Genomic DNA, 27,524 nt, shown 5'->3' on the forward strand with positions numbered 1-27,524 from the left:
TCTACAAAGTGAAAAAAAAAAATCTGATAGCATCCTGTTTGGGGGCATTTCAAGAAGATTAATCAAAGGCCTATTTCTAGCAATGATTCCAGATAAAGTCAATTAGTATATCAGGACCCACAAAACGCAGGCCGACCCGTATCACAAACCTAAAGCTAAGTCAGCCGCACTATGAGTAACACCTGGGAGGGAAGGCCATCCGCCCTACGCCACATCCGCCCTACGCCACACCCACCACGCGCATCCTCCAACGCAGCGGGAGCTGCTCGACTTGCCCCAGAAAACAGGCCGGCTAGCCTATAAGGCAACGCCAACGCCGACCTCCTAGCCAATCATGCCCCGCTTCCGGGTTGCTGCTTCCGCCCGGGTATAAAACGCCGTCTTGCCCACCATCCCTCAGGAGAGCGTTGTGCTGCTTGAGAGGCGCTGTGCTTTCCCCCAGCTCTGGGTTCTTTTCCCAGAGTAAGGACATCAAACTCGTTGCCACATTGTTTTAGTTGTGTCCTTTGACCGTTTTAGCAACAAAATGGGACCCCAAAACAGCAGTTGAAGACTCTGGGGCGGCTGAAGGTGCCCACGGAGCTCTTTTGGCTCACTGCCTTTCCTGCTGCTCTCCGGAATCTGCAGGGAGCTTTTCTTGAGCTTAGCTTGTTTTGCGTTCCGAGCTCTGAGTTTGTCCTGATCCTTCTGGAGACAGAATCGGTGTGTGAAAGACTCCAGATTTTTCACAGTGAGACCTAGTGGGCCAAGACATCTGGTTTGCAGTGGACCTCCTCTACAAGGTAAGTGCTTTTTTTTTTTTTTCCTGTGATGAGAAATTAAAGATTTACACTCTCAGCAATTTTCAAATATGCAGTATAGTATTGTTAACTGTAGTCACCATGCTGTACAGTACATCCCCAGGACTTCTTTCGTAACTGCAAGTTTGTACCTTTGACCCTCTTCACCTATTTTGCTAACACCCCCCCACCCCACCTCTGACAACCATTAATCTGTTCTATGTTATGAGCTCATGGTGATTGTTTAGATTCCACATATAAGTGAGATCATACAGTTGCTCTTTGATTTTTTTCATGTAGCTTAATGTACTCAACATCCATCCATGTTGCAAGTGGCAAGATTTCTTTCCTTTATATGGCTGCATAATACTCCATGATATATTATATGTCGCTTTTCGTTTATCCATTGATGGACATTTAGGTTTCCATATGGATAAATACCCAGAAGTAGAATTGTTGGATCATAAGGTAGTTCTGTTTTTAATTTTTTGAGGAACCCTCAAACTTTTCCATAATGGCTACATCCATTTACATAACCACCAACAGTGCACAACGGTTCCCTTTTCTCCACATCCTCTCCAACACGTACTTGTTTTTCTGATAATAGCCATTCTAATAGGTGTGAGGTGATCTCATTATGGATTTGATTTGCAATTCCTTAATGATTAGTGATGTTGAGCACATTTTCATCTCCCTGTTGGCCATTTGTATTTCTTCCCTGGAAAAATGTCTATTCAGATCCTGTGCCCATTTTTAGATTGGATTATTTGGGGTTTTTTGCTATTGAATTGTACGAGTTTTTGTATATTTTGCACATTAGCCCCTTATCAGATATATGACTTGCAAATATTTTCTCCTATTGTATAAATTGTCTTTTAATTTTGTTGATGGTTTCCTTTGCTGTGCTAAAGCTTTTTAGTTTAATGCAGTCCCACTTGTTTACTTTTGCTTTTGGTGCCTTTGCTTTTGGGATCAAATCCAAAAAATCATTGCTAAGACTGATGTCAACCTTAAAAATAAAACTGTCAGTTATTTTGCCAGAAAAAGTGGGTTTATTCGGGAATAGCAGAGAATTGCAATTCAGGACTATGCAATCAAGCTATGGTAAAACCATAGGCAAGTCTGGAGAACAAAGGACAGGAAAGCTCATGTATAGAGGAAAGGGGAAATGGGAGGGACTGTTAAAAACAAAAAGTCCATTGGAGTAAACTGAAAGTTGGGAGAATAGTGGCTTTTCGTTGGCTGAGCTGTGACAGTCTCTCATGGGCTAGGCTGTTGACAGACAAGAAGAAAATCTTGCTTCCTCCAGTTGTAGTAGTTAAGTATAGGTTTCTTCCTCTTGGGATCTGCAATTGATGGGTGATAGGGTGTGAGAGCTTCCAGCTCTGACCTCCCAACTCCATTTTGAATGAAGTTTCTTTTTATTAATTTTCACATGGTATATGTTTTTTTCTAGGAGTTTTACAGTTTCAGGTCTTATATTCAAGTCTTTAATCTATTTTGAGTTAATTTTTGCATATGGTATAAACTAGCAGTTGAGTGTCCTTCTTTTGCACATGGCTGTCCAATTTTCCCGACACCATTTATTGAAGTGATTGCCCTTTTTCCATTGTATATTCCTGGCTCCTTTGTCATAAATTGACCATGTATGTGTGGGTTTATTTCTAGGCTCTCTGTTCTGTTCCACTGATTTATGTCTATTTTTATGCCAATACCATACTGTTTGATTAATATAGTTATGTAATATAGTTTGAAATAAGGGACCTTGATGCCTCCAGCTTTGTTGTTCTTTCTCAAGATTACTTTGGCTATTCAGGGTTCCATAAATATTTTAGGATTCTTTGTTCTATATCTCTGAAATACCATTGATCTTTTGATAGGGATTGCACTGAATCTGTAGATCGCTTTGGGTATACAGACATTTTAACAATATCCATCCTTCCAATCCATAAACATAGAATATCTTTCCATTTATTTCTGACTTCTCCAAGTACTATCTTTTTTTTAAAGGTTTTATTTATTTATTTAACAGAGAGACACAGAGAGAGAGGGAACACAAGCAGGGGGAGTGGGAGAGGGAGAAGCAGGCTTCCCACTGAGCAGGGAGCCTGATGCAGGGCTCGATCCCAGGACCCCGGGACCATGACCCGAGCCGAAGGCAAACACCCAACGACTGAGCCACCCAGGTGCCCCTCAAAGTACTGTCTTAACCGAACACCATGGAGGTTTTCAGAAATCTTGCGTGTAAAGTTGGTCTTAGAATGTTCTCCTTGACAAACACAGAAATGGAACTAAGTGAACAGGGTAGAACACAGTAAGGCCATGGGGTTTGGACCCTAACAGTCAGAGTCAAGTACAAGGTTATTGAAATAATCTTGGACAAGTTACATACCTTCTCAGCGGGTTGATGTTAAATGTACTAACACATGTAAAGTGCTTAGGCACAGTGTCTGGTACATAGTGAATGTTCAACAATGCTACTGTTTAACATCTTAGGGCGTCTAGTTAAGTGTAACATAAAGAATGGATTTTAAATAGAGAACGATGTTTGGGGATGCCATTCAATTCAGTTGGTGACCATCCCAGTTAGGCTGGCCCTGTGCTTATTACCCACAGACAGGAAGAAAAAAAGTAAAATAGGAAACTCTGCTCCTCTCCATGGGTTAGTTTTGTGGGGGGTTTTTTCTGATGGGTTGCAATGTCAATCTCACTTTCTCCCCACTCCTCCTTTGGATCAATGTGCATTGATCATATAAGATACAAGAGGACGTGCTCGCAGCCTCTGGCCCCCCGCCCATCACATACTGGCAGGGTGCCAGAGAACCCCACCTGTGCTGTGCGGCACCATTGGCCTCTGGGCTCATCCCTTTTTGAAACCAAAGCTTCTGGCACTGCCAGTCACCACTGCACATGTTTCTGAGCTTCCAGGAGGAGGCTGTGATCAGATGCCATGGTGCAGGTTGGATCCGTATCCAACCAGCTGAGGCCCTGACCTAAATCTTTGGAAATGTGGTTAAGAATTTCCCTATCCTCGGATTGTAGTAAACTTAAGTGATGTTTTACTCATTAGTTGAACTGACCGATCCATCTTCAGACATTGTCACCTGACTGTACTTGTATGGTTTATCACAGTTTCCTTGGAAGGGAAAAGACCTCAACTCAAAAAGTTAAAGACTGCTTAATTTACATGTGGGGTGATTTTTTTAAAGGTTTACTTATTTATTTGAGAGAGCAAAAGAGAGAGAGTGCACCCATGTAGGAGGGGGATGGCGCAGAGGGAGAGAGAGAATCTCAAGCAGACTCCCCCACGGAGTGTGGAGCCAATGCGACTGGCTCTCAGGACCCCGAGATCATGACCTGAGCCGAAATCAAGAGTTGGATGCTTAACTGACTGAGCCACCCAGGTGCCCCACATGTAGGATGCCTTTAAAACGCTATAATCCCTTCAAAATTGGGAAAGATGAACTAATTAGATAATCCAAATAATTTTACGGCGGAATTGATTTAATGATGAACCCACTTATCTGTATATACTGGAAAATATGAAAGTTTTTCAAGTGCTACTGAATAAATTTGCATCAATGACAAAAAGATTTGGGGTGCCTGGCTGGCTCAGTCAGTAGAGCATGTGACTCTAGATCTCAGGATCATGAGTTTGAGCCCCACAATGTGGGTAGAGTTTACTTAATTAAAAAAAAAAAAGATTCTACCAATTGTAAATTTTATAACACCTTTGTAATACTAGGGTATGCTTCTACTTAAATGGGTTGTACTTTGCCAAGAAAGCAATAGGTTTAAAGTGATGTTTTTTGTGTGTGATACATACATAAAATCATAAAATATAAAGCAGTTCTATATTCCATTACTTTTTCCTTTTTAGGGCAGTATTTTTCAATTTGCAAGTCTCAACCGATGTATGGGTCAAAACTAGCATTATTTGTATGAAATAGAATAGAATAAAAGGGAATAGAAAATATCAGAGAACATCACATGTACTAAGAGTAGGTATTGGTTTTGTAAATTGTTTCAGTTTCGAATGTATATGGACCTGATCTAGATGTAAAATGTATTACTCTGGATTGTGGACATCAGTGGTTTACATTTCAGCATTTTTTGTGAAGAAGCTATAGCATTCCCTTTAACAGACACTAATTCCTACAAAATACCTGAGTAATAGGTCAGAACAAATGTCTAGGGCCAAAATGCATCATTTCAATATTCTGCCTAAAATGGTAGGCAAGGGGCGCCTGGGTGGCTCAGTCAGTAGAGTGTGAGACTCTTGATCTCTGGGTCATGAGTTCGAGCCCCATGTTGCGCATAGATAGAGCTTACTTAAAACAAAGAACCCTAGGCAAAATTTCTCTGTCAATACATGGTTGATGGTAATTGTTACCCTGGAATATTCCTTGGCTTTTAGTTGATTTGATTCTTGGAAACTTCCTGAGAGTTGAGTCCTAAATCAGTTTTACCAAAAAACGTCATGTTGTCTAGGAAATAAGTAAACTCCATGGCATAAGGCCTTTGTCTACTGTTTTACATTTTATATTTTTACTTTTCCTTCTTTATTTTTCCTTTATACTTATGAACATTTAGTATTTTACTATGGGAATGTAAAATGCCCATTTATTTTAAGAATCAATGCTGTTAGTATCTCCTGAAACTATTGTAGATGTCCATTTTCCATTGCTTTTATAATCAAAACTGATTCCCAATCAATCATATCTGCTCTAATCCAAAAAAGAAAAGTTAAGGGCTAAAATATTAGACTTTGTTTTTTCTTTTTCCTATTTATTCAAAGGATTATCCCAATTTGAGTTGAGAAATAAGAATGATTCATTCACAAATATTTATTATCATTGACTGATCACCAGCACAAGGCACTGTTCTAAATCTACAGCAGTGAACAATGTGCACAAAAACCCAGCCCTTTGTGGAATTTCCAAGATAGTGTAGTGACAACTGGGTATGATTTAAAAATAAAACCTGCAAATTTATAGTCGGTACTCATGTTCAGTGTTCTCCCAGTCAGACTCTTAAAAGATGACTAGATTTCAAGTTATGAATTATTATACTGATTAAGGAAATAACAAAGGATGATGAGACCACCACTTAATATCTGAAATAAAAAATACAAAACTGAATTTTTTGCTTACTGTAGTTTCTGTGCATTCTGCTGGTCATGCCCGGTCTCCCTTAGTAGAGCAGACTGCTGATCTTTTTAAATTTTAATTAATTAATTAATTTTTATTTTATTTAAAATCAATTAATATATAGTGTGTTATTAGTTTCAGAGGTAGGGTTTAGTGATTCATTAGTATAACACCCAGTGCTCATTACATCAAGTGCCCTCCTTAATGCCCATCCCCCAATTACCCCATCCCCCCCCACCTCCCCTCCAGCAACCCTCCATTTGCTTCCTATGATTAAGAGTCTCTTATGGTTTGTCTCCCTCTCTGATTTCATCCTATTTTATTTTTCCTTCCCCTCCTCTATATTCTTCTGTTTTGTTTCTTCCACATATGAGTGAAATCATATGATGTTTGTCTTTCTCTGACTGACTTATTTCGCTTAGTATAATACCCTCTAGTTCCATTCACATTGTTGCAAATGGCAAGATTACATTCTTTTTGAAGGCTAATATTCAATTTTACACACACACACACACACACACACACACACCACATCTTCTTTATCCATTCATCTGTCGATGGACAGCTGGGCTCTTTCCATATAGCTTGGCTGTTGTGGACATTGCTGCTATAAACATTGGGGTGCAGGTGCCCCTTCGGATCACTACATTTGTATCTTTGGGGTAAATCCTTAGTAGTGCAATTGCTGGGTCATAGGGTAGCTCTATTTTCAGCGTTTTGAGGAACCTCCATACTGTTTTCCAGAGTGGCTGCACCAGCTTGCATTCCCACCAGCAGTGTAAGAGGGTTCCCCTTTCTCTGCATCCTCACCAACATCTGTCATTTCCTGAATTGTTAATTTTAGCCATTCTGACTGGTGTGAGGTGGTATCTCATTGTGGATTTGATTTGTATCTCCCTGATGATGAGTGATGTTGAGCATTTTTTCATGTGTCTGTTGGCCATTTGTATGTCTTCTTTGGAGAAATGTCTGTTCATGTCTTCTGCCCTTTTCTTGATTGGATTATTCATTCTTTGGGTGTTGAGTTTGGTAAGTTCTTTATAGATTTTGGATACTAGCCCTTTATCTGATATGTCATTTGCAAATATCTTCTCCCATTCTGTCAGTTGTCTTTTGGTTTTGTTGACTGTTGCCTCTGCTGTGCAAAAGCTTTTTATCTTGATGAAGTCCCAGTAGTTCATTTTTGCCTTTGTTTCCCTTCCACTTGGAGACGTGTCTAGCAAGAAGTTGCTGTGGCCAAGGTCACAGAGGTTGCTGCCTGTGTTCTCCTCTAGGATTTTGGTGGATTCCTGTCTCACATTTAGGTCTTTCATCCATTTTGAGTCTTATTTTTGTGTATGGTATAAGGAAGCGGTCCAGTTTCATTCTTCTGCATGTGACTGCCCAATTTTCCCAACACCATTTTTTGAAGAGACTGTTCTTTTCCCATTGCATATTCTTTCCTGCTTTGTCCATGATTAGTTGATCATACATAGAGTTGAGGGTCCATTTCTGGGCTCTCTATTCTGTTCCATTGATCGATGTGTCTGTTTTTGTGCCAGTACCATACTGTCTTGGTGATGACAGCTTTGTAATAGAGCTGGAAGTCCGGAACTGTGATGCCACCAGCTTTGGTTTTCTTTTTCAACATTCCTTTGGCTATTCAAGGTGTTTTTTCTGGTTCCATACAAATTTTAGGATTGTTTGTTCCAGCTCTGTGAAAAATGCTGGTGGTATTTTAATACTTATTGCAGTGAATGTATAGATTGCTTTGGGTAGCATAGACATTTTAACAGTATTCTTTCAATCCATGAGCATGGAATTTTTTTCCATTTCTTTGTGTCTTCCTCAATTTCTTTCATTAAGTGTTCTATAGTTTTCTGAGTACAGATGCTTTGCCTCTTTGGTTAGGTTTATTCCTAGGTATCTTATGGTTTTTGGTGCAATTGTAAATGGAATCAACTCAATTTCTCTTTCTTCTGTTTCATTGTTAGTGTACAGAAATGCAACTGATTTCTGTGCATTGATTTTCTATCCTGCAGCTTTGCTGAATTTCTATATGAGTTCTAGCAATTTTGGGGTGGAGTCTTTTGGGTTTTCCACATAGAGTATGTCATCTAGGAAGAATGAGGGTTTGCCTTCTTTGCCGATTCAGATGCCTTTTATTTCTTTTTGTTGTCTGATTGCTGTGGCTAGGACTTCTAGTACTGTGTTGAACAGCAGTGGTGATAGTGGACATCCCTGCCATGTTCCTGACCTTAGGGGGAAAGCTCTCAGTTTTTCCCCATTGAGAATGATATTCACTGTGGGCTTTTCGTATATGGCTTTTATGATATTGAGGTATGTACCCTCTATCCCTACGCTGTGAAGAGTTTTAAGAAAGGATGCTGTACGTTGTCAAATGCTTTTTTGGCATCTATTGAGAGGACCATATGGTTCTTGTCCTTTTATTTATGTAGTGTATCACATTGATTGATTTGTGGATGTGGAGCCACCCTTGCAGCCCAGGAATAATCCCACTTGGTCGTGGTGAATAATCCTTTTAATGTACTCTTGGATCCTATTGGCTAGTATTTTGGTGAGAATTTTTGCATCCATGTTCGTCAGAGATATTGGTCTGTAGTTCTCGTTTTTGGTGGGGTCTTTGTCTGGTTTTGGGATCAAGGTGATGCTGGACTCATAGAAAGAGTTTGGAAGTTTTCCTTCTGTTTCTATTTTTTTGAAACAGCTTCAGAAGAATAGGTATTAATTCTTCTTTAAATGTTTGGTAGAACTTCCCTGGGAAGCCATCTGGCCCTGGACTCTTGTTTGTTGGGAGATTTTTGATGACTGCTTCAATTTCCTTGCTGGTTATGGGTCTGTTCAGGTTTTCTATTTCTTCCTGGTTCAGTTTTGGTAGTTTATAGTCCCTAGGAATGCATCCATTTCTTCCAGATTGCCTAATTTGTTGGCATATATTTGCTCATAATATGTTCTTAGAATTGTTTGTATTTCTTTGATGTTGGTTGTGATCTCTCCTCTTTCATTCATGATTTTATTTATTTGGGTCCTTTCTCTTTTCTCTTAGATAACTCTGGCCAGGGGTTTATTAATCTTATAAATCTTTCAAAGAACCAGCTCCTATTTTGGTGATCTGTTCTACTGCTCTTTTGATTTCTATGTCATTGATTTCTGCTCTGATCTTTATTATTTCTCTTCTCCTGCTGCATTTAGGCTTTATTTGCTATGCTTTTTCCAGCTCCTTTAGGTGTAAGGTTAAGTTGTGTATTTGACTTTTCTTGTTTCTTGAGAAAGGACTGTATTGCTATATACTTCCCTCTGAGGACCACCTTTGCTGCATCCCAAAGGTTCTGAACTGTTGTGTTTTCATTTTCATTTGTTCCCATGTATTTTTTAAATTCTTTAATTTCCTGGTTGACCCATTCATTCTTTAGTAGGATGCTATTTAACCTCCATATATTTGTCTTCCTTCCAAATTTTCTCTTGTGATTGAGTTTAAGTTTTAAAGCATTATGGTCTGAAAATGCAGAGAATAATCTCAATCTTTTAGTACTGGTAGAGACCTGATTGTGACCCAATATGTGATGTCTTCTGGATAGTGTTCCGTGTGCACCCGAGAACAATGTGTATTCTGTTGCTTTAGGAAGAGATGTTCTGAATATATCTGTGAAGTCCATCTGGTCCAGTGTGTCATTCAAAGCCCTTATTTCCTTGTTGATCTTCTGCTTAGATGATCTGTCCATTGCTTTGAGTGGGGTGTGAAAGTCCCCTACTATTATTGTATTATTATCAGTTTGTTTCATTAATTGTCCTATTAATTGGTTTATATAATTGGATGCTCCCAAGTTAGGGGCATAAATATTTACAGTTGTTAGATTTTCTTGTTGGATAGACCTTTTTCTTATACAGTGTTCTTCTTCATCTCTTATTACAGTCTTTGGTTTAAAAATCTAGTTTGTCTGATAAAGGATTGCTACTCCAGCTTTGTTTTGATGTCCGTTAGCCTGATAAATGGTTCTCCACCCCCTCACTTTCAATCTGGGAGCGTCTTTGGGTCTAAAATGAGTCTCTTGTAGAGAGCCTATCTATGGGTCTTTTTTTTTTTTTTTCTTTATCCATTCTGATACCCTATGTCTTTTGATTTAGCCCATTTACATTCAGAGTAATTATTGAAAAATATGAAGTTAGTACTATTGTATTACCTGTAAAGTCACTGTTTCTGTAGATTGTCTCTATTCCTTTCTGGTCTTTGTTGCCTTCGGGTTCTCTCTCCACTCAGAGGATCCCCTTTCATATTTCTTGCAGGGCTGGTTTAGGGTTCATGAATTCCTCTAGTTTTGTTGTTTGGTTTTTTTTGTTTTTGTTTTTTGTCCTGGCAACTTTCTTTTTAATGTTATGTTAGTTGTTCTGGAAACTCTTTATCTCTCCTTCTATTTTAAATGACAGCTTTGTTGGATAAAGTATTTTTGGCTGCATATTTTTCTCATTTAGCACCCAGAATATATCATGCCAGTCCTTCCTGGCCTGCCAGGTCTCTATGGATAGGTCTGCTGCCAGTCTAATGTCTCAACCCATGTAGGTTATGGAACGCTTGTCCCAAACTGCTTTCAGGATTTTCTCTTTGTTTCTGAGATGTGCGCGCTTCACTGTTATATGTTGAGGTGTTGACCTATTTTTATTGATTTTTTTAAGGGTGGTTTTCTGTGCCTCCTGGACTTGAATGCCTGTTTCCTTCCCCAGATTAGGGAAGTTCTCAGCTATAATTTGTTCAAATAAACCTTCTGGCCCTTTCTCTCTTTCCTCATCTTCTCAGATCCCTATTATTTGAATATCATTTCAATTCATCATATTGCTGATTTCTCGAAGTCTCTTCCTGATTCAGTAGTTGTTTTTTTTTCCCTCAGCTTCCTTACTTTCCATCATTTTGTCTCCTGTGTCACTGACTCTGTCTTTTGCCTCATCTTTCCTACCTGTTAGAGCCTCCATTTTTGACTGCATCTCAGTAATAGCATTTTTAATTTTGGCCTGATTAGAATTTGGTTCTTTTATTTCTAGAATAAGGGATTCCCTAGTGTCTTCTATGCTTTTTTTCAAGCCCAGCTAGTATCTTTATAATTGTTGTTTTAAATTCTAATTCAGACATCTTATATTCATATTGATTAAATCCATGGCAGAGAGTACTACCTCTTTATTTTGCAGCAAATTTCTCCTTCTAGTCATGGTGTCCAGAAAAGAAAGGAGGAAAGTAAAAACAAAACAAAAACAGGAAAAACAGCTGTAACAACAACAAAAATGAAAACTTCGGAAAGTGTTTCTGGTGTAGCTGTGTACACTCTGCTGTTGTGTTTTGGCTGCTCTTTCCCACCGGTCCTTCCTCTACAGAGTTCCTCCTTGCTTATAGTGGGGAGTGTTTCGACCTTTATGTAGGTGTGCTTTGATTTCTTTGTCAAGTCAAGCCTTGCATCTGCCACGTTCTCTCACTCCCAACTATGCAGATTGTTTCCTTAATCCTGCGATCTTCTTCCTAGTTGTTCAAAATAATTGAATGTTGATATATCCCTCAGGACCCCCACCCAACATCTCTTGGAGCACCCTGTCTTCTCAGACTTACTGGTCTTAAATGGGGTTTTTCAGGAAGCCAGAATTTCAGGAATGGGCAGATTTTGAGAGGTGTGAATGGGATGTTGTCATCCATATACGGTCTTTTGAGTGAGGTTGGTGTTGATTGGTTGGCTCTCAGAGGCCTATGTTTTGGAGTGGGATCCCCTTTAAACCAGTTCCCATGTCACCCAAAGACTGGCCACATAGCCCTACCAGTTTCTGAGCATCTCTTTGCTTTCTGTCTCCAATACACTTTCAACAAATTTCCTTTCTGCTTAAGAAGGCCAGGGTTGGCTTCTGCTACGTAGGAATAAAAAACACTGGTGGATACAGAAAGCAGTGCCAGAAGTGGTCATAGGCAACAGGCTTTCAAGAAAATAAGGGGAATCTGGGGACTAGTTTTCTACCCTAGTTAGTAAGTAAAGGCTGAGGGCAAGGAAAAGCCAACTCCTATTAAGGGCCATGAATTTGGCAGTCCACAGCACACAGTGGCAATACCGCTAACTAAACTATCACAAATTAAAATGATAATAATAAAATATCACAAATTATCCCCAGGAATGAAGTCTTCATTGAAGGGGTTGCTGCTATAGAATAGTAGGAAACACATGAGGATTTCAAATGCGTGAGCTGACTACAGTACTAGAGAGCTTAAAGAAAGATGAGTTCAGGTGTTTATATTTTCATCTCAAAGCCTTGGCTGAAAATTAAGGATTGGTAGGGCTGCTAAAAGAACTGCTTGTCTCTTGGAGCCATGAGGCTCAGAGCTGAAAATTAAATGCACAGGTTGATCCCACAACTTAGTGGATTACATTATCCATTGAATTCGGAGGCATATCGGATCTCTTATGGAAACGTTAAGGCATTGGTGGGAAAATAGTAAAGACCCTGAAATACCCGCATCTGTGGGGATCAGTCTTGCAAAAGGAAGCTTATTTGTGCATTCCAACCCTCTCATCCTTTGTCAGAACCCAACATGCCCTGGGGAGTGAATAGGTCACACCTGAAGGAGGCGCCTTAGACAATAAAAGAACTATAATATTTTGCTTTTTCATGTGAAACCTGAAAAATACGTGTGGAGATAGAGTATGGGTGCGGAATGTAGGTGCAGTAGGGAAGAACATAAATATTGGTCAGGGTGAATGTATTAATGCACTTAATGTTGGTGTAATTAATGCATTTAATTTTTTTATTCAATGTGCTGCTTCAGCATCTGGGAGTATTCTGATGATTCCATGGTTGGGTAACTGGAACCCAGATTCAATGACTCACATTGAATAAAGTTGATGATGCAGGCAGGCTGAGTCCAAGGACCCAGAGGAGTGTCCTGCAGGACCAGCCAAGAGGGTCCTTGGCTTTACAGAGAATAGAAATCAAACACAAGGCAGAGAAAGTGAAAACAGAGTTTATTGAATAGTGTATGAAGAGAAGAGCAGATGGAGTGTCTGGGGGGAAAGGAAAGGAGAATGAGACTGTCACTTGGGGTTGGGAGTTTATACTAGAAAGGAGTCTAGGGTGCATGTTCCTCTGGGAATCAGGGTAGGGTCCGACCAAAGGCAGGTGTCAGGTGAACAATAGGTGTTACTCCGTAAATTACCGAAGGTGGGGGCATTGATGCCAGCGTCAGCTGAGGTTGGTTTGAAGCTAATATCCTGGAACATGGTTGGGATCCGGATCTTCTTAGATGTCATCAGGTGTTTGGGGCCTTGGACAAAACTCAGAGGAGGATTAACTTTCTTGCTTCCCTCTTGAAGTGGGAACACGGCTTCTTTGGCTTATTCAGAGGCAAAATATGGAACGTGAATAAGTGGGGTCTAGCAGAAAAACAGGAGAGACAGAGCCTTTCTAAGACGGAGTCCCTTCAGCTTTCCTATCTTATCTCCCCGCTGTGGGATTTTTATCCTCCTCATTCTTAAGGGGGTGTTGAAGAGCAAAGGTCTCATCTTGAACTTCTCAAGCTGAGAGGAATGGTAGAGCGTGCCTATTGGGAGGCATAAAAATCTTGAGCTATCTGATTAAATGAAGGGCTCCTAGGTATAGGTTGTCTGGCTCAGAGAAGCAAATGAGGCCTCATTCTAAGAATAGGATATTTAGATTTGGAGGCCATGCAGCAACAAAGCATCCACAGCAAAGGAAAATTCCTGCTGTAATTGCTATTAATATTTTCTAGACGGGTGAACCCAACTAGAGATACCTTCAAATGTTACTGCCATGGGGATATGGCAGGGTGACTGGCAAAGGATTAATAATCCATATTTTGAGAACTTCTTAATCAAACCCAAATGCCGTTTTGAGCCTCCAGTCTTACAGGATACAGTCTTTCCCAAGGCTATTGTACACTTTGCTTGAGGGAGATAGTTATGGGAGAGACGTTTTTAGCCCTTGTAGGGATTTCTATTTCCCATACAGTGGGCTTTACTTTAGTGAGGATGTGGGGAGGGATTTTATCAGTTATAGTATTTTCACCTCCCAATTGTAAAGTCAAACTGGCTAACATGGCATGTTTTTCATCTTCTCTCAGCTCTAACATTCCCAAATGAAGTGTAGCTTGAAGTTTACAAAAGCAAGTCTCTCCCCATCAGGGGGCCGGGGCATTCAGGCACCAGGAAGAAACTATGTGAAGGCAAAGGAGAGCCTAGTATGCAAGTTAAAGGGAAGGGAATAGCCTTACTTGTGGCTGCCCATTTACTCCAGTTAGAATACAAGATTGTCGAGACAGAGGCCCGCTGTGCTGGGTCGGGACAGTGAGGGGCTCCTGTGTCTAATAAACACTCCATCTTTTTGGGGCACCTGGGTGGTGCAGTTAGTTGAGTGTCTGACTCTTGGTTTCGGCTCCCATAGTAATCTTGGGGTCATGGGATTGAGCCCCATGTGGGGCTCTGTGCTCAGTAGAGAGTTTGCTTGGGATTGTCTCCCTTTCCCACTGCACCCCCCGCCCTGTCTCTCTCTCTCAAATAAATAAATATTTAAAAAACAAAAAACCTGGGGCGCCTGGGTGGCTCAGTCGTTAAGCGTCTGCCTTCAGCTCAGGTCGTGATCCCAGGGTCCTGGGATCGAGCCCCACATCGGGCTCCCTGCACCGTGGGGAAGCCTGCTTCTCCCTCTCCCACTCCCCCTGCTTGTGTTCCCTCTCTCACTATGTCTCTCTCTGTCAAATAAATAAATAAAATCTTTAAAAAAAAACAAAAACAAAAAACAAAAAACCTCTATCTTCTTACTGGCCACCTCAAGGATTACCCGAGCCTCCTGGAATGGTACCTGGAGATGTCCAGAAGGAGCCATAGGAGAGCTCAGGCCCCTTCAATCCTCAGCCTTTTCCACTAATGCCTTAGGGATTGGCCCCCTCTCCCTTCAGAGGCGGGGACAATCCTTTTTTCAGTGGCCATCTTGCTTGCATAAGGCACATTGATTGGAACCTAGCTCTTTGCAAATGGCGGGGCCGGGGCGGGGGGGGGGGGGGGTGCGGCTGGCTCTAGCCTGGCTTTACCAAGCTCTGGCTTCACAGTCATCTGGAGTGGGTATCCCTGGGGTGGCATAGAGCCCCTGGCAGCTGCTATAAATTGGGTCTGCCACCTGCTCTGAGTGATTTTTGTCTGCTTCTTCTGCCCTGTCCCTATTTTTTTAAGACTTTATTTGAGAGAGCACGTGTGCATGAGCTGGGGGAGGGGCAGAGGGAGAGGGACAAGCAGACTCCTCACTGAGAATGGGGCTCCGTCCCAGGACCCTGGGATCATGACCTGGGCCGAAGTCAGACGCTTAACCGACTGAGCCACCGAGGCGCCACTGCCCTGTCCCTATTATTAAATACGGCAAAGGCCAACAGTTGGCTCACAGAAGTCTGAGGCACTGTGGTTGCCTTTTGCAATTTCCTCCTGATATCTGGGGCTGCTTGCACAGTAAAATGCAGAGCTAAAAGAGATTGTCCCTCTGGAGAATAAGGGTCAGTATTAGTATATTTCCTGAGGGCTTCAACCAATCTCCCTTGGAAGAGAGCTCGATTTTCATCCTTCCCTTGAGTTATGTCCATCACCTTGTCATAGTTAACTGGTTTTACGATACATCGTCTCATTCCTTCAGTTAAATAAGTTATCATGATTCCTCTCATCTAGATCTTCTGGACCCCTTTGGTAATTCCATTGGGGGTCTGTCCCCATCTGGGTTCTTTCTCCTCCAGTGTGATACGTTGCATGTCCCTGATTATGGGCTGCCACCTCATTGGCATACTGCCGGGCAGCATTCAATATTCTAGCTTTCTCTCCTGCAGTGCAATAATGGGACAACAAAATTTGTAAATCTCCCCAGGTCAAATTGAATTCCTCAGAGAATTTGGCTGGGTCCTCAGAGAAATGGCCAAACTTTTCTGTACATGAGGACAGATCATTCATGGAGAATGGCAAATGTACCCAAATGGTGCCTCCGTCTCCATCTGCAACCTAAGTGGAAATTGAGAGGCCTTGGGTTCAGTGTGTTAATGATGAGTGCCTCCATGAGTAACAGCAGGACTTGGTTCCTGGAACAAAGGTGAATAAAGGTGGGGCACCTCTGAGTATGGAGTCATTGGATCAGAAAGGGGCTCAGCAGGACTGGTCTTTGCATCTGAAGCCTTATTAGATGCAGGGACCCTCCTTCTGGGGGGCGGGCCTACAAGGAGGGGGTCATCTAATCTACCAGAAGATTTTTTTTCCAATCCTGAAAAATGAGCTGGGCACGTTCTACAATTATCCTTTAATTTGGGGTCTAGATACAGTGCCATAAGGGCCATTACATAAGGTATTTCCTCCCACTTACCCTCCCGTTTACGAAACAAATCAAGCTGTAAGATAGTGTTAGAATTTAAGGACTCATTCTTAGGCCAGACTTCTTGGTCTGTTAGTTGATATTAAGGTCAAATTTCATTGCAACATGATACTAATTTCTTTCTCTTTAAATTGCCCAATCTCTAGGAGGCACCCTAGGGGAGAGTCCTTTGGGATGCCCACAGCCGCCCCCATTTAGGACCATACTGCATGTGGGGATTCTTAAATGGCACTGGGGTTTCCCCTAGTCGCACAAGACCCAGATTTTGCACTCTTTTGTTTTCCTGCCTTCCTCTTTCTTCCAAGTACAAGAGGAGAGCAATAGCAGTTCGCTCTGCTAAGGTTTTAGATCAAGTCTGCTGGCTGATTATCCTGAAATTAACTGTATAACATAAGTGGGCAGAGGAAGTTGGACTTGTTAGCTCAGAATAGGGAATCTGGCAAAACATGTTTTAAAAGGCACTTGAGGAGCACCTGGGTGGCTCAGTCAGTTAAGCGTCCAACTCCTGCTTTCAGCTAAGGTCATGATCGCAGGGTTGTGGGATCGAGCCCCGTGTCAGGCTCTGTGCTCAGCGGGGAGTCTGCTTCAGATTCTCTCTCTCCCTCTTCCTTTGCCCCTTCCCCCCCTCATGTTGAGCGAACGAATCATGTATAACTCACCAACTTACCACCACCCATGTCCCCCAAGATAGTAGGGGTGTCTGAAAATACTCCTTCAAGAAGTCCTTAAGAAGTACATTGGTGTATTTGTTAGGATTGATCTTGGCTGTAACAGGAACGCTACGCAGAGAAGTAAACAAGACGTTTATCTGTCTCCGGTGTAAAAAAAACCTAGGTGTAGGACATCTAGGGGTGGTATGTCACCTCAGTGATGCCATCAGGGAAACCGGCTCCTTGTCTTCTTGCTCTGCCATTGGTCACCTGTGGTTTTCACCCTCAAGTTTGCGAGCTGGTTGCTGCATCTCCAGACACTGTGCCCTCATTTCAGGAAGAAAGCCCACCCCAGGGACTTTTACTTACCTCTGCTTACTGTAGAACTGTGTCACATACCATGCCTGGCCGTAATGGAGATCATGTGACTCAGCCATTCACTTTCCAAGGAGCATAGGAGGGCAAGGGAGAGCGTGTTGGAATGGTTGTTGAAGGAGTCTGTCTGTAGACCCCGATGGATAGGGAGATGTTGCAGTGGAAACGGGCTTTCTGATTTCGGTGGGGCTGAGTGGATCCCGGCCTAACAGAGGCAGGTGGCTGTGACGACCGTAACCAGCAGACTGCACATTTGTTACAAGGATTGGTCTGCAGGGTTCTTCCGTGCTGCCTAACTAAGTGTGGGGTCCTTAAAACCAAAACAGATGGTCAAAGATCCTACTTCATTTTTTATAATTTAAAAATCTCCCTGTTAATAAACAAAGGTCTGATGTGAGGGGCGCCTGGGTGGCTCAGTTGGTTGAGCGACTGCCTTCGGCTCAGGTCATGATCCTAGAGTCCCGGGATCGGGTCCCGAGTGCTTCTCCCTCTGGCCCTCCCCCCTCTCATGCTCTCTCCGTCTATTTCATTCTCTCTCTTAAATAAATAAAATCTTTAAAAAAACCAAACAAACAAAGGTCTGATGTGAGTCCTCACAGTATCGTCGTGGCCCCTCCCCCAGTTCTCAGGTCTAGGTCCGACAGAGAAGGAAGAAGCCAGGTGTCTAGGGAAAGAGCCCTGAAATAATTTCATAAGTACTTGCCATGGATCTTGCTTCTTCCAAGTCTTCCCCAAAGGACCTGAAGCGACTCATCAGACCATTCTCCAGGTGTCCTGAGAAATAACCAGACATTCTGGGGATTATGAGACACTGGGTCTGCACTAATGTTAATTCCTAGAGACCCAGAGCTCCACCATGACCTACCTGTCAAAATGAAGGCATTACTGCTTTACTCAGGGGATAGCCCTGACAACCAGTGGAGACAGAAAATCCTCCAAGGTAGCAGATTTTTTTTGAGTAGCCTGCCTCTGTCATTTTGCCAGGAGGTAGAGATGTCTGATACAAAAATCCATAGTCAGTGGCTAACAACCAGGTGATCAGAGATTTACAGAGCAGGAGTAGAGAACTGGCCAGGAGGATGCCCAGGGGAAACTATGGCCGGAGTTCTCAGAATGCACTCAGAGAGTAAGACTATGGATGATCGAGGTGAATGTTCAATTCAAAGTCCTCAGTGCTTTTAATCATCATCAGTTCTAGATGAGCTCTCCACAGATGCTCATCTACTTTCATCTCCTGCCCCCCATGTTTGGTTAGTAGACTCATAAACTAAGTGGCCATGGTGGCAGGGAAGGGGGTGTCTGTCATCTGTACGACACTGAGGCTGACCCAGCTTCTGTCCTGACGACCCCTGGTCTGCAGCAGTGACCAACCATGTAGGTGTACATGCAGGGGACACCAGCCCAAGCCTCGTGGAAGGTTGATAACGTGTGTCCCTCCTCTATCAGAGAGGAGGCAGCGATCTCTCCTCCCTGGAACAGACACATTCTGGGTTGGGATTTGCTTTGTCCTCCACACATCTGCCAATACCATCTTTCAAGGACTTACTGATAGACTTTTATGTTATTATGCTGTCCCACAGGACCCTTGCTTTCTGATCATGAAATTCACCCTGCAGACTAAGGTGGTGGGCCTCGAGTGGAATCCACTGGACTTACTATAAACACTCATCACCCTGAAGCAGCTGGCCTTCTGGGGTGACGACTCTTTGTGAGGTTGCAATAGATACAGTCCATCTAGTATATGTGGTGAATCAGGGACCATGGCCTCAGTAGACGCAAGGATCTGGCAACGAAGGGGTAAGGGGGATAGCACTTCTCAGTTAATACCTAAGTGACCCCATGTCTTTGCCTCCATCCCCTGTGATTGTGGGCTTTGCTGATTGAGAGGGAAGCAAAGGAAAAACACAAGAGGAACACAGTGGTTTGGAAGGCGGGGGGAGCGTTACAGTGTTGGCTGAGGGAACACGGTCTTGCTGCTACACAATACAGGATGGGACTTGGTGCTAATACTGAATGTAGTTAAGAGTTCATGGAAGATTTCTGTGATAATGGCTCAGATAGGAATGAAGTAGTTTAGACTATCCCACCTAGTAAAGCACTCTAATCCACCGAGGTGCTGGCTGAACTCAAGGAACATGGAATAAGTAATGGAAGAGAGAAGTCCAAAATACTAGCCACAGCCTCATGATTAGCTGCTGAATGGGCACTAGGTGCTACCTGTACATTTTTCTTTGCTGTTTCATGTATTTATCATGTATTTCTATATGTCACCTAACCTTCTCCCTTTCTCTCTTCCCTTAAGGCCTTACTAGATCTGGTTTGGGTTTAGTTCATAGATTAGAGAACATCCAGATGATGTCGTGATAGAGCAGGGGAGGAATGGACAGCATTCAAGGACCTGGCCTGGGAGCTGCATGTCATAGATTAGGGGGATGCGATCTCATTTTTGCGGGTGAAGTCTACCTGTTCTGAGAGAAGAACAGATCATTGGATCATTGGATCAGTAGGACATTTCCAATGGTCACAGTTGCTAAGCCCAAGATTTGTCAAATGCAAGGAAGATGCTGAATACGTGAGTTCGAAGAAATGTATTTACTGCAGATGAGGAAAAAAATTAGTTACACCATTTGCACAGTATTAATTTCACTAAGGATTTAATTTAGATTTATAGGAAATAAGATACAGAATCTGTTATAAATATCCCAATTCTACCATATTAATTTCAAGTATTCCTGATTATTACATAATCAGAGGTTTACCAATCTGTGATTTTATAGATTAACTTAATTTGTTAAAAAGAACTTTAAAGACACCATTTTTACTGTTACAACATAGGAACAAGCCAGCAAAATCACTGAGCATCTTTTATGCTAGAGTTACTTTCTGTCCAGGTCGAAACATTGTTCCACTTTGATTTTTTCTCTTCTTTGGATTTTGAAAGTTTTCATACCTTAAAAAAATGACATGGTATTTAACACATGTAAATGCTAAAATCACAAAAGGGAATTGTTTGCAGACATTTTTTCCCTTTTGTTAAAATATAATCTAACAGAAATTAGAGTTATTTTTGAAAGTTGAACATTCCAATCAAAAAAGGAACAAAGGGGATAAAGACACAAGTTAGAAAAAACAGACATGGCAGTGACATTAAAAAACCTGTTTTAATCAAAGATGTAAATTGTTAAACAAGATTTTTCTCCAAGTACATGGGCCAAGTTTAGAGAGAGAGGATTATGGCCGGTGTTAGGGCGATGCTATTCTCAATGTACTGCGTTGTGCAGTGTGTCTGGAAGGCAGTAAGCCTTTAAGATGCGAGCATCCTGTGATGTAACGATTCTACCTCAGCCTCAGTGGAACAGCTGAGGCTCTGTGCAAACCTTCAGCTCCAACGGTGTTCATTAGCACCATAGGTGTAATAGTGAAAACCCGGAAGCAACTTAAAAGTCCCAATACTGCACTATATAGCACTAGGTGCAGAGGGGCTTAGTGGGAAAAAAAAACAACTTACAAATATATGCTTTGGGAGGGGTGGGAAAAAGGCAAATTTGTTTTCTTATTCTTTGTTTTCTACAATAAATACGTAAGAATATGTACTTATTGGGGAGTAGAATATGCCCCCCCCAAAATGGTCCGCTTTGGCATGTGGACTATTTTGAGCTGAAGGGAATCAAGACACAGCAGACTCAGGAAAAGCTTTTTACCTTCCTTAACTACCTAGACGAATTTAGGTAGCCCTCTTTCTAGTACAGGTTCCCTATTGACCAGAGCGAACTTCTTTGTACTGCGGAGCAGGGAAAACATCTGCTCTTCTCATCTTCTGTGAATTCCTTCCTCCCCTTTGAAGCTGCAGGCCCGTCTCTTTCCTTAGCTCAGGATGGTGTCTAAACCTTAATTGCCTGAGTTTCCTACTTTGTATGTATGAAATTATTTTTCTCTTGTTATTTTCTTTCGTCAATTAATTATTAGACCAGCCAAAGAACATAGGAGGGCAAGAAGGGAAGTTTTTTCTGCCCTCACAGTGTTCACACACCTGCCCATCTCAAGCACTGCAAAATGAAACTTTCAAGAAAGAGTTGTAACTTACTTACTAAATCCTTTACCTACAGTGGTCCCCAGTCTATGGGTCTAGAGCCAACTGCAAGAAGCCTATAAATCCAAATGTGTGTGAACCATGGTCCACAAGTGCATAAATTTGAATGTATTTATTTCGGAACGGTTCTGGCAAACTATTTGAGCTTTTAATAAAGCTTTTAAAATTAAATCAGTTCATTATAAATCAAAAAATGAATTTTCATTATCTGGTTCACTTGATATTTACTTCAATACTCAAAGTTTTGGGGTGTTTAAATGCACAGCTACTGTTTTGAAGGGGCCTTTACATATTCCAAGTTTAAGTGAACGGTCCCCTGTAATTTCTTTACTCCCGAATCGAGTACTTACAGTTCAGCAAAATTCTTCCAGTCATCTTCACTAATGGATGGCCTCGTGTGACTGAGAGCAGCCATTAAATGCGACTGGCTAATAGCCAGACTGGTTTTGACTGGTCCTGGTTGGTGAAGGGAGTCATCCTCCTTAAATAAAAAAGAAAACACAAGGTTAATATAGGGCTGTGATGGGAAAAGCTGCAGCCCATTTTTCAGGAGACTGTACATTCCCTTTCTCATAAGATTACTAAAAATTGTTTCAAAGCAGGATGCGCATAACCATTTGATCAATGTGTTTCAGTCCCTTCTTTATAGAGCTCAGTTACTGACCGAAATACACATCAAAAAAGGAACAGTTTTTACAGTCTTTACAATTATGGGGGGGGAGGGGCGGAGAAGATAAGCCATACTCCACTGTGGCTCCGGTATCTGCCTTTGATGATGCTGATCTCTGCCCGCAGCTGCTCTCTCTGTTCCTGGCTGAGGTCTTGGTAGCCCTCCTGTGAGGCTGTCCGCAGCACCGGAGGTCGTGAAGGAACTCCAGAGAAATCCTGCGTCATGGAGCTCGGCGCAGACAGGCACTGTGAGCTCTGCTTAGTTAAGCGTAAAGGGAGGAAAAGAGCGGGAGAAAAGGGTATATGTATCAAGGATCAAATTAAGAATCTGAAGTAGTAAAACCTTAACATGGACAAGCTTACATTTGATTAACTGGCATTAAACAAGTTCAAAATATGTTCATCTTCTATATGCTGCTGAACCAACACAGGGTGAAAACTGCCACAAGGGTTTTTTAATGCTTGGGTAGTAATAAATCCAGCACACTAATGCCCTCGGGGTAGGTTCCAAATGCGCCTTATTCTAAGTTTTGTATAGTCTAAGGTCTGGAACAGCTGCAGAGAAGTTAAACAGAAAACAAAGACTAGAGCTAGAACAACAGCTTACTATTCTTGGGAATAAAAATGGTTCACTTTTAGATTAAAAACCTGAATAAAGCAGATGTGCAAAAACCAAAAATAGAACTAAATATACTTAAAAAATGTTACGTGCACTGATAAAGTAACAGTGAACCACCATTAATTTTGGGAGGATGGGTGTTAAATGCTATTTTAAGTTAGAAAAGCAAGGATATTGCCCCTATGAAATCTAAACGTTTTCCTTGTTGCAACATTACATCAAATTCCTCATTATCTTCAACTATCTTAATGATACCAGAGTGTAATATAAAATGGATCTGCTGCTAAAGATGTTTTAAAACCACTAACGAAGGAAGGTAAATGCCCAGGAAACGGAAGGCTCACCACCAGCTCCGCCTCAGAGCCCTGACACCAGGGCCGAAATGACTAGTTCAGGTAAGGAAGAACAAGACCACTTTACTGAAGAACCAGCCAGAAAGCACAGGCGGGGCTGGTTAGATTTTACACCAGCCTACGGCTTTAGGTATCACAAGTGTACAATGGCAACCGCCCAAGATACCAAATCAGAAGAGGTTCCGTTTCCCAGTTCTGATTCATAAGAGCTTCCAAAGTAGAGCCGGTACATATTGAATTTTGATTCATCTGGAAGCATCTCGGACATCTCTAGAGAAACCAGGGACTGTTCCAAGCCACATTCCCCGTCTCCAGCTGAGTCGTCAGAGCCGCTGCTGTGGTTAAGGAAAACCATTGAAGACAGACTCAGGTCACTATCAGAGCTGGAACTTCCATCCTGAAACACAAAAGGACAACAGCTGTAAAGATCTAAATAATCTACAACTCTGAAATAACACAGAGAGCATTTTCAAAACTTTTGTTTTTGAACAGGGGTCTTGTCCACGCTGTGTCCTCTGGGATCCCCTCGCGCCGGTCTGTAGGGTGGACGGCACGGGCGTTAGAGCTCTCCCCACGCACGGTACGGCGGTCCTGCGAGCCAGGCCCCGACTGAACGCTTGCCGCCCGGACGCCGGATGAGCCGTTGTTGCCGGGACTCGGTGACAAACGAGGCCGGCTGCCTGACTGAGCAGCACCTGACACTTAGAGAAAGGAAACCACCTGCACTCCGGAAACGGGCACTGAGCCAAACTCTGGCTCCAATTTTCTTATGGTTCCGAGGCACATAATATTTTAATAATTAAAATAGAATGTGTACATGGGATTCAAACCCCTGCATTTTATTTGTATGAATCTTTCAACTATGAAAGGATGATTCAACCATGCGATGCAGTGCTTTATCAGTCCAGTGTGTTCACTAACAGAAAACGTGTTTATTTATAAGAGGGTGGAGAACATCAGTGGCTTGCCAAAAGAAATAGCAAAAACTTGATAGTATCTGATTTAGGAACGTTAGGCCCTGTGAGCATTTCCAACCGAATGTAGCAGGGAGGAGTACACAGGAAAACCCTTCCTCGAAAGTATAAAGTCTCTAATGTAGCAGAAGTCAAATTATTTGCTGCAAAAATTTAAATACTATCCTGAGAGGAAAAGGCTGATGTTAAGTCTGGGGTACAGAAAGTGTAAGGTAAACCTAGAATACCTTGTCCCATCAGGAATAAAGTCAGTGATCAAAGAATGATGAGGACACAGAAGCCATCCACAAGCGGTTCCTATGGACCAGTTCCGGGACAGTTTGGGCTTCAAAATACTTTTTTTAAAGTATAAAACAACTAAAAATATTCTTCTGTTTATATTATCTAATTCATGATATCCCAGTTGAAATAATATCCTTCCATTCACCAACATTTTACTAGTAAGGTAATGTTAAAGAAATAATAGACACTGAACACTTCATAATTACAGATTCTCTGCAGAGCTAATATTCCAACGATAGACCATTTGCCTACAGGTAAATTTCCATACAGTTTTACTAAAGCTGTTAAAAAACAGCAATTATAAGGTTGCATGCTGACACTGAACTGCTCTTACTCTCTGAAAACAGCACGGCTCTCCTGCTGTGACTTACTGGGAGCCCCGAGGACAGCAGCTGTCCGGGTAAGGCCGCTAGCTGCGCGTTGTAAAGTAAAGCTTTCAGATCCGCCCCCGTGAAGGAGTCGGTCACTGAGGCCACGTGCTGAAGGTCCACATCGTCTGCCAGAGGTAGAGAGTCACTGAGAACGTTTAAAATTTCAAGACGTGACACCTGAAGGGAGAAAAGCTAATTGACTTAACAAATAAACTTAAATATTATTTTAACCTGTATTATGTTTTTTTTACAAATTAACTACATCTCTAATAAGCAGTACAAGCTGGAAGATGTCCCACTAATCTCTCTCTCCTCTGGAGCTTTTTCCCTAACAGCAGAGATAGGAAAATGAATGAAAATCAGTATTCTTAACCCTTCAGTGTAAATCCTTTCTTACTCACACAGTGCTGCTTTTCTGGATTTCGGCAAATGAGCCAAGAAAATGTTTCAAAAGAAAAAATTTAATAGCTACAAGTAACATATTCATTAGTTTCTAAATTTGGGGACAAGAGGGGGGACAACACAGACTAAGAACAGTTAAAATCTTACCTCTCTGTAACCTGTTTAGAGTCTTGCCAGGATAAGGAGCTGTGTGACCTTTGGACACAGGGAGTGTGGACAGACTACAGAGTTTTCCGACTTGCAGGGAAAATGGCTGGGCTTTGCATCTAATTTGGAATCTGTGACTAAAGCCTTGCCTAAAGCTGCTCTTCTAAGGACAACTGCTAGTACCAGGCAGAAGTCAAGTTCACGAGGCAAGAGCGTAGCATTTGTTGGGTTTTAGACTCTAAGTAGGAAACTGTCACCTGATCAGGAGGAGGGCAGTATACACATTTATCGAGTCGGCCAGGCCTCAGCAGGGCAGGGTCAATCAAGTCAGGGCGACTCGTAGCGGCCAATACATAAACACCTGGGGGGAAAACAGTCTTTACTTAAATCCTGGTGAAATAATTACTGTAATAAGATATTTCTGTATTTACAGTTATTACCCTGTAAGCCTTCCACTCCGTCCAACTGAGTCAGCAGCTGGTTAACCACACGATCCGTAACGCCTGTATTATCATGGCCTCGCCGAGGAGCGATGGATTCAAATTCATCAAAGAAAAGAATGCAGGGCTTGGCCGCCTGCGCTCTGGGGAAAACAAGGTTTCATATTTGAATAAGGCTTCAGAGTTTGCAAAGTAATAATTGTGTGTAAGTCTTTATAGCAAATTCTTAAGGAAGGCAAACTGTATGTAATTATCCTTGTTTTCAGTAAACTGGGTCTTTGAAACTTACTGTTGCTATGTATGGCCCATAGGGCCAGTTTTCAAAAAATATCCAGGTGTGCTTAAAAAGACTATTCTCCAGTTGTTGGGTACGTGTTCTACATATGCTTAGATCAATCTTGAGTATGTTGTTTAAATATTCTGAGACCTATGAAAATCTTCTATGAAGGTAGATTTATCCATTTCTCCTTGCAATTCTATCAATTTTTGCCTTAAATATTTTGAAGCTACCTTACTGAATACACACAATTTTAAAATTGTAAATTTGTCACCATGTGGTGACTGCCTTTATCTGTAACTGTTCTGCTGCTTAAACTGAGTGGTGGAGATACAGGAGTTCATTTCATTTAAAAAATACATGGACATTATATTCTCCAAATGTGTATTTTATAATGAAATTTTAGAATGACACAAAGTAGTTTAAATTTAAAATCTTACTTTCATTCTTAAATACTAGCTTTTGTATTTTATACAAATGCCACAATAAATAGTTTCTTTTATAAATTAACATTGCATGTGGCCAACTTAACCTGGAGTAATTAGTGCTTCATATTACTTGGAGATTCCTTTGAATAACCACTTATGATTTACTTTCAGCATTTCATGAATATTTCTATTGTAAATATAAAACTAATTTTCAAAATTTAATATCAAAAATGTTAGTGTATTTGGAGAAACAGTTCTCAAGCTTATTAATAAATCACAGTGTCAGTTACTTAAACAGTCATAGGGAACCAACCTAATAAAAATATCCCGAACCGCTTGTTCACTTGCTCCAATGTATTTGCTCAGTAACTCTGGCCCCTATTGGGTAAAATAAAATTAAGTTAGAATTGAAATAAAATTCTTTAAAAACAAAATATAATTGTTTATGACTTAGTCCAAATGCAGTCGTGGGGACTTTTTAATATGATCAAACAGCTGTCTCAAATCCATCTTAAACATTATGTGGCTGGAATAAATATCCTATCACAGGTTCTAGACCTTGTGTCTCCTCTGACAGTCTCAGGGCTTAGCTCTCTGACAGAATGCCACATCCTCAGAAAGGCCTGGCTGCCGACCCCATCGGATCCTGCTTGTTTGTCTCTCTCCACCAGTAGAACGTAAGCTCCAAAAAGGCAGTTTTGTTTACTGAAACCCCAGTGCCAAAAACAGCATAAGTATTGAATAATTGTTTACTAATGAACGGTTTAAAAAGGGAAAATGTTCCATCTATCTCAAATCTTTGGAGACTCCAAAAAATGTGTAATGAGATATGAATTATTTTAATCAGCATTTTCAATTCCTGAAACCAATCTATTTGGACAGAAGGTGAAGAATAGATCATCTTTTTTTTTTTTTTTTTTTTTTTTAAGATTTTTAAAAATTTATTTATTTGACAGAGAGATAGCACAAGTAGGCAGAGCGGCAGGCAGAGGGAGAGGGAGAAGCAGGCTCTCCGCTGAGCAGGGAGCCTGATGCGTGGCTCGATGCCAGGAGGCTGGGATCATGACCTGAGCCGAAGGCAGCCGCTTAACCGACTGAGCCACCCAGGCGCCCCTAGATCATCTTTTCTAAAAGTCAACTG

General features: G+C 41.6%; 1 protein-coding gene and 1 long non-coding RNA gene across 6 annotated transcripts in view; one reads left to right on the forward strand and one right to left on the reverse strand.

Annotated features, from left to right (window-relative positions):
* Positions 1-380: 380 nt before the first annotated feature.
* On the forward strand, positions 381-25,823 carry LOC144379566 (uncharacterized). Its single transcript, XR_013442753.1, has 3 exons — positions 381-782; positions 22,217-22,338; positions 25,672-25,823. It is a non-coding gene; the product is annotated as an uncharacterized LOC144379566 (long non-coding RNA).
* The window catches only part of PEX1 (peroxisomal biogenesis factor 1), a 41,345-nt gene continuing 33,789 nt past the window's right edge, over positions 19,969-27,524 (reverse strand). For 4 of the 5 annotated variants that reach the window (XM_078059259.1, XM_036113316.2, XM_078059262.1 and 1 more), the window contains 8 exons: positions 26,697-26,761; positions 25,679-25,821; positions 25,496-25,599; positions 24,690-24,866; positions 23,229-23,459; positions 22,166-22,345; positions 21,772-21,902; positions 19,969-20,281 (listed from right to left, as the gene is read on the reverse strand). In XM_078059259.1, the coding sequence (XP_077915385.1) occupies positions 20,197-20,281; positions 21,772-21,902; positions 22,166-22,345; positions 23,229-23,459; positions 24,690-24,866; positions 25,496-25,599; positions 25,679-25,821; positions 26,697-26,761 (1,116 nt within the window). In that variant the 3' untranslated portion in view covers positions 19,969-20,196. Of the gene's footprint in view, positions 20,282-21,771; positions 21,903-22,165; positions 22,346-23,228; positions 23,460-24,652; positions 24,867-25,495; positions 25,600-25,678; positions 25,822-26,696; positions 26,762-27,524 lie in introns of those variants that run through there. The other variant, XM_078059260.1, reaches the window with a different exon arrangement.

This window comes from Halichoerus grypus, chromosome 12 (genome assembly GCF_964656455.1).
Source record: "Halichoerus grypus chromosome 12, mHalGry1.hap1.1, whole genome shotgun sequence".
Classification (NCBI taxonomy): Eukaryota; Metazoa; Chordata; class Mammalia; order Carnivora; family Phocidae; genus Halichoerus; species Halichoerus grypus.